At 44.8% G+C, this 7,163-nt stretch overlaps 1 protein-coding gene across 1 annotated transcript; it reads right to left on the reverse strand.

The window, feature by feature from the left end:
- Positions 1–653: 653 nt before the first annotated feature.
- On the reverse strand, positions 654–6,142 carry TRIM25 (tripartite motif containing 25; the record flags this gene model as incomplete). Its single annotated transcript, XM_010296115.1, has 7 exons — positions 654–1,186; positions 1,902–1,997; positions 2,364–2,390; positions 3,070–3,135; positions 4,237–4,393; positions 4,900–5,133; positions 6,047–6,142. Coding segments are annotated over 7 exons (1,209 nt in total), but the record flags the coding sequence as incomplete, so codon positions are not given.
- Positions 6,143–7,163: the final 1,021 nt, after the last annotated feature.

The following is a 7,163-nucleotide window of genomic DNA, read 5'->3' on the forward strand; positions in this document are numbered from 1 at the left end:
TGACACCATTTCTTATCCATCAACTCTAAAAGTATCTGCTTTTCTATTCTGATGAGATTTATCATATTGGCTTTTGTAACAGCATCATAAGACCTGAACTTAATGATTTTAACAGTTCATTCTGTACCATCTCATGGAGTCATACACTAAGAACATGTGTATTGCAAATCCTGACTACGGACAACAGTCGGCAGCAACACCGAGACCTACCTCAAAGCCTGGAACCTGAATTTTTCAAGGAATTCTTGCTGTTTCTTTCTCAAAGGGGTTACTGCTACCCGTGAAACACATTTAGACCTGAAAATTAATTCTGGGGATCCTTCACAGCAAACCACAGAAAAGCCACAGGTCTACTGAAGACATCTAACAATGGTTTGTACCATAACTTTACTTTTAGAATGACAATCTCAAGGTGTTTGCAAACTCTTTCATTGTAGTTTTTACTATAAATCATCAACATTTTACTAAATGACTATCTAACAGCTTTAGCAATTCAGACCAAAGAATCGGCAGATTTTCCAAACTGCTTAAAAGAGCTAATAATTTTTGTCTCAATCTTCAAGACTTCTTAGACTAACACATACAAAGAGTTACTGCAGGACTGATTATCTGCATGTAAGTACTTAGGCGAACTAAATTAAGATAACAAGACCTTACTGTTTCACTTGGCAGAGAGAGAGAACAGTGCCACTGGAAAATAACCAGAAGGCAGGGTACAAGGCTTCAGTAAACTGGGTTTTGAATTTATAGATCAAGTTATGTTTCTCCCCAACAGCCATGAAAATCACAAACCCTCCCTCGCAGTGGAGCAGCACACCAATCTTGGTAGCCTTCACATTGGGTAAGCACTTTTCAACATCATTATGCCAGGATGATATTTTGGAATTAAACCACTCAATACACCAAGAACTGCTGTTCCTCCCCAGACGGCTCTCCGGCCCCTGCCGCTCCATGCTGCCATAGCAGATGCCAATGCCACAGAAGCTGTTCTGCTGCAGTTCCACTTCCCAGTAGTGGATGCCTCTTTTGAAGCACTGGAACCCCAGCACTTGGGAACAATCAGTGAAGCGCTGAGGATGGTGGTTATAATTCAGGGGGGTGTCCGAGACAGACATCCTGGTATATCTCTCAGACAGAATCACTTTGTTATGAGCAGTGTTGTAATCCAGTGTGATGTTAGCAGCATCTGCAATGACATAAATCATCTGAAGGTACTGAGGAGCAAAGCACTTTTATTTATACCATCCTGCCTAGGCACTTGTTCCTGTGCGTGTTTATGTCCCTGATCTGCTCTCCTCCACAGGGCAGGCAGTTCTTAGGGCCACAGCAATAGCTGCTGAGTTCAACTGCAGCTCTGTGTTCTTCATGGGCTGGCAAATGAAGGGCAGGTTTCCTTCCTTCCTAAATCCCCATGGGATTTCTTCACCACCCGAGCATACGCTGGCAGAAGATTGCCAATCCATCAGTGAAAGGTGTACCATATTGTATATCATCTGGTATAGCATCTTAAGCCAGCCATCACTGGGCTCACATAAAAGTTTGCATTTCATTTCAAAGAAAAATCCAGTGCATTACATCATATTTCTAGGCTGCCCTAGTGAAGTCATTTTGGGGGAAACCAAAGAGGTTACTGAGGAAATTTCACTTACCTTTGTAAAGACACATGAACACCAAAGATAAATTTGATTCATCTGGCAAAAGAACCACTTAAAAGCCTCTTGCCCCCTTTTCCTTCAAAAAATTTTCCTTCATTTGTAACAACTAGTTGATAACCTACCAAGCTAAACCCCTTCAAAAGTATTTTCATCAGATAGATAGATAGATAGATAGATAACTACAGAGGGCACATAACACCAGTGCAGCAAGTTCATCTTTAAGTAACGTAATGTTGTGTGGCTTACACTGCAAAAGCTCCTCTCTGGATTTCTTCAGAAAGCTGTCAATAAGCTCTTTAGTTGAAACGGCAGCTGCAGCATTTGGTGTTCCCGTGGCTGGCGCTGTGTCGACAGAAGAAAAGAAACTTAGGTCAGTTGACAAGACACCCTGCATGCTTAACACACAGTCACAGACACCCTCAGGTTGGAGTGGACCTCTAGAGATTATCTGATTTAGCCTCCCAGTCCAAGCAGGGTTAACTTCAATATTAGCTCAGGCTGCTGACAGTCTTGTCAAGTTTTGAAAATCCCTTGTTGTCTCTGGGCAACCTCTTTCTGTGCTTGACCGCTCTCATAGCAACTAGTAAGAGCCTTCTCGGGGCAAGAGTTGAACTTTTGCTTAATACACCAACACTAGTGACCATCTACTTACCTTTTTAAGAGCAGTCAATGAAAATTAGAATAAGTGTGCTGAAAGTTTGGACTCACCAGCTTTAACAGGTTTCTTTTTCTCTTCTAAAGGGGGAGAAAAAAATAATTAAACTGTGAGTTTTACTGAGACTGAAAACCACTGATAGACTATGCCAGCTGTAACACCGTCATCATGGCTTTTCTGAAAAAAGAAAATGGCAGCAGTAGATCAAGCTGACAGTCCAGCATGTTGAAGCCATGTACAAATACACCCATACTGGAAAGCTACACATGAAACACAATGTACTATCTGCTTCCTATTTCACAGGGTCATAAGCCTGGAAGGAGCTTCATCTCTACTCCAGGATGCAGCGTGTTAGGGCAAGTGGTAATAAGCCTGTTCCCATGAGGCACATAGACTGTTCCTCTTCTTTTTACAACAGATCTTCTAGAGCAGCAACAGGAGCTACAAGTTCATTCAGCTCCAGCAATCCACAACAGACCCTGCTGAGTGCTCCACACCCAGGACTTGTGAATGGAAAGGACCGTGTGTCAAGAGCTCAGTGGAAGTAACAGAAGTAGTTTCGTAACACTTGGAAGAGAATATGGAAGATTTTCCAAGCAGGCTGGAGTGCCACATTAATACCAGTATCTGGACAAAACACCACTGAAAGGCCCCAGTATAACCTGCCACAAAGACTGCCTCCATCACCACAGCCTTAGACTGTAAGCGAGACGTGGCCAGCCAAATATTTGAGGAAGGCTGCCATTAATCACCACTTACTGGTATCTGCCTCCACCCGCAAAGTGTCTTGAGCCTGGTAAAGGGTCTTCTCTTTGTGGGTATGCTCTTGTGAAGAGGGGGAGGAAAAAACCAGAACATTAACAGCTCATAAGCAGGATTCAGTACATACAAATCCATCAAACAAGCCAGCAGATGTTTAGTACAAATGAAAAAAAGCCCTGCAAGAACCAGAGGGTGGGGAGGCTCTGCTTTGCTTTACAGCCTGCACTGACACCGCTGCAGGTGCACGCACACACCGAGGCCAGTGCACCTCCGTCTCTGGGCAGCTTGCTGCCTTACAGCTCACAAGGCACCCGTCACTAAATAGCCCAAACACCCTCCTTTCCCATGCCGAAGTGCTCACTACAGATAATCACTGCATCACCACGAGAGCAAACAGCTCTTGAGTAACTGCTTGAATTTTTATTTAATGGTAAAACCGTAGTTAGGAGAGGGATTATGTTCTTTAGTACTTACGAGTTTTTTTCCCAACAAAGGTTTTGTTTGGAGAAGCTGCTGGAAAGGGCTTAGTTTTCCCAGGTGTCATTTTTGCTGCAATGGCAATATTTTGCGTTATGGTTTGTGTTGCCACGAACAGTAATGCATGAGCAAGGACATTTTTCAATCTTATTTTTCAGTCATTCAACTAGAACTGAAGTGATATGCGGCAGAGATGGAAACTGCATAGAAGATACCCGTGCCCCAGTCCAAAAGATATTTTTGCTTAACCGGGTAAGTAGGGCTTTGTTCTACAACACTTACGCAATCAGCACCTTTGCAGTTGCGTAACCATAGTCCTATCACTCAGAAGCATTTTATGTCTCCCCTCAAATCCACATCCTAACTGCACCCAATCTTGCTACATAATAAAAACATAAATTCCTAAGGAATAAAGGCTGAGTTGTGCCAGAAGGTCATAGTATCACGATACTCATCAGTGTATCCAGGTATAGATAAAAGACGCTGGCATACTTTTTCTCCTAGTTTAGCCCAGACTATAGCATTTTTTTTAAATGGAGGACCACAGAAGTTGGAAGACAGTTTATATTAACCAACTGTATTTGCTGCACTATTTTTTTTTTAAGGATTTGGGATTGGAAGGGGAAGATGCCTCATTTGAACTCAAAGCCAAGGCAGAAAATGCCCGTTCTCCCAGTGATACGGTACCTTCTGCTCTTGCCTCCTTACTCTGAGTCACTGAAAGTTTCACAATGTCTTTAAGGTTAACGGCAGACTGGTAAGTGGACTGTATCAAGTTTTGGTCCATTTCAATTACAGGGACGAAAGCATCTTTTGCTGACATTTGTTGCAGTGCTGCTGCTCTCTGAAATGAGAAAGAGAAGATCTCATGCAGAACACCTTGTGTGGCAGACACAGAAAAACACAGCCAAGTAACTTGTGTTACTTGGGTTTTGTGCATTCATCTCAAATTCAAAGGAGCAAGGGCTAGTCAGACGTGACCCGTGGCAGGATTTCAGGAGCAACCTGTATGAGTTAATTCTCAACTGATATCTAAAGCAGTGAGAAAGATCTACTAGACGGTGTCACGGCATGGAGCTGCCACACCTCATGGAGATGTGTTCTCTCACTGGCCCCTCTGCTTGCGGCAGAGGCTGAATTGGGGGGAGTTACCAGACACCACTTCCTTTCAGCACCCTCTCATTGATATTTGTGTACTTGCCAGTACATCCTTTCACAGCAGGTTCTTGCACACGACTGCATTGTCATTTGACTGAAAGTGTCTGGAGAGCAGGACTACCACAGCAGGTTTTTGTGATTCTGCATTCCAGAAACACAAAGAATTGGATTCACATCTAAAGGACATATTACCTTCAAAAACAGAACGTCATCACCTTCAGTCAGTGCCATCTCAATCTGATCTTTGAGGGACTGAATTTCCTTCTTCTTAGATCCCAGAATACCATAAACATAGTCAAACTTATTGCAAACTCTTTTTTCTTCATCTGCAATTACTTTTAAGGTGTAATTTTCTTTTTCTTCGATTAAAGCTTTAATTTCTGAAAACTCACTTCTGATCAAATCTTTCTTTCTGGAAGCTGTCTCCTGGAGCAGACAAGAACAGACAGACACTGGTTTCAGAAGAACAGTTTGTGGACAAAAGTACTGCTTACTACAAGAAAAACCCAAGCCTTTGAGGAACACATAGACTTCAATTACTTGAAACAGGCAATAGAAAAGCTATGTATTTCTATGTAGTTTGGAAAGAAAACTCATTTACTCCCAAGAAATCAGGCCAGTTGTCAGTCTCCAGACCCCTGTTGCAGGGGCCACTGGGCAGAGGCCAGCTCAGCCCTGCCATCTAGCTGTTCCTGGCACCAGGACGGGGCGGTGCCACCGTGAGCTCGGACACCGCACATCCACTTGCACAGCTGTTAGCCTCGGAGATGTGGCATCTCTGGTTAATATGAAGTAATTCCTGATCCTCCGAGAGATGTTCCAGAGGAGCGCAGAAGTGCTACCCCAGCGACTTTTCAGTTTTTTTGTCTCTACCACTTGGTTCTGAAAGGATGGTACAAGTGAGACGTATCCAATCCAGCCGTCAGCACTAACAGAAACCCCGACCATCAACTAAGAGCAAGGATTGGTTGTATTAATTTATGGGGAAGAGACATCCCAACTTCCTGCACTGGTGCAGCCATGACAGTTCACTAATCCTTCAGCTTGGGCTGCATACATATGCAATTTTCAGTGCAACAGAAAAGGTCAGGTTTGAGCCCCAATACAAGTCAGATGCATCAGCACGTGTGGGCATAAAGCCCATGCACAGTGGTTGGGTTACTCCCATCTCCCACGGAGCTGCCTGGCTCTGCCAAAATGCCTCTTTTCTGCGCCTTCCCAATAATGTCTTCTCCTGCCAATGCAATCTCAATTGTCGCAACAGCACAAGCATCAACAACACGTAGTGGCCAGCGTATGCCAAGCAACCCAACAGCATTTTGAACAGTTACCCACTTACAACAGTTTGGCTTTGGTTTGTTTTCACAGTGTTCATCGCTCGAGCAGCTCTCTCACTCTGATTATGCAGCTCCATCAGTCTCTTCTTCAGCGCAGACTGCAACAAGAAGAGATCAGAAACTATGTCAGAGAAACAGTTGCCATGTCTGCTCTCAGTCAGGTCATGCTTACTGGAGTAAGAACCGTATTTACAGAAAGTTTTAAATAACCCCTGTAAGCATGTAGCACTATCAATTTAAAACCTACAGCTCCTTAACCTTACAGGATGTAAAAGTGCTCTCCTGGACACGTATGTCTTGTGGAGCCAGCACCTCCCCGCAGCTCCACCTCTCCCAGCAGCAAGATGCACGCTGCTGACTCATTCTTTTGATAAGGACTGAGCACTTTTGTCAGCACAGCAGTTCCCAGTGCTAAGAATAAACTTTATGTTAGCTCTTAGGTTGGACTTTGGGCACTAGGTTAACGCTACTGCTCACCCCTCTCGTTTTGACTGAGAATTTTATTGCTCAGATGTGAGTTACCTCTTCCTTTAGTTCAAAATGCTGCTAAGCTAAATCAGGGAGGACTTCGCAGGGAAAACAGTATACACCAATCAGATGAAAAGTTTTGGTGGTCAAACCCTCAAGTGTGCTTTACTCCTCTACCCTCTGACTTTCAGCTGCGCTGTGAGATGCAAAGGCCAGGCTTCCTTCCCTTCCAGAGGGAGGTCCTTCCTTCCTTTCCTTTCCTTCCTTCCCCGTGGAGAACCTGCTCCTGGCTTTTATCTACGTGCTAGAGCTCTCCCTAGGCTACTTTTATAATCCTTTGCTTCATAAGAACACACACAGAGCAACGTCTGTCTACAGTCCCTCAGCCACGCAGCAAACCCCGTGCAGTGAGCAGCAGAGGAGGCTCGGAGTCGGGGCGACTGCCGCAGAGGCGGGAGGTCTCACCGGTCAGCCCAGCTCGGGGCAGGAACTGTCAACCAGCCCCACGACAGCCCCTTCCCCCGGGGCACCATCTTGGAGAGGCGGAAAACGCAAGGAACAACGCCGACGATGTGCTCGAGCACAGGCGGGAGGGCAGATGACGGTCTGCCAAGGCCAGGCATGGGATTTACACCCCGGGTCTCAGTCCGG

Source organism: Phaethon lepturus, unplaced genomic scaffold (assembly GCF_000687285.1).
Source record: "Phaethon lepturus isolate BGI_N335 unplaced genomic scaffold, ASM68728v1 scaffold56191, whole genome shotgun sequence".
NCBI classification, from domain to species: domain Eukaryota; kingdom Metazoa; phylum Chordata; class Aves; order Phaethontiformes; family Phaethontidae; genus Phaethon; species Phaethon lepturus.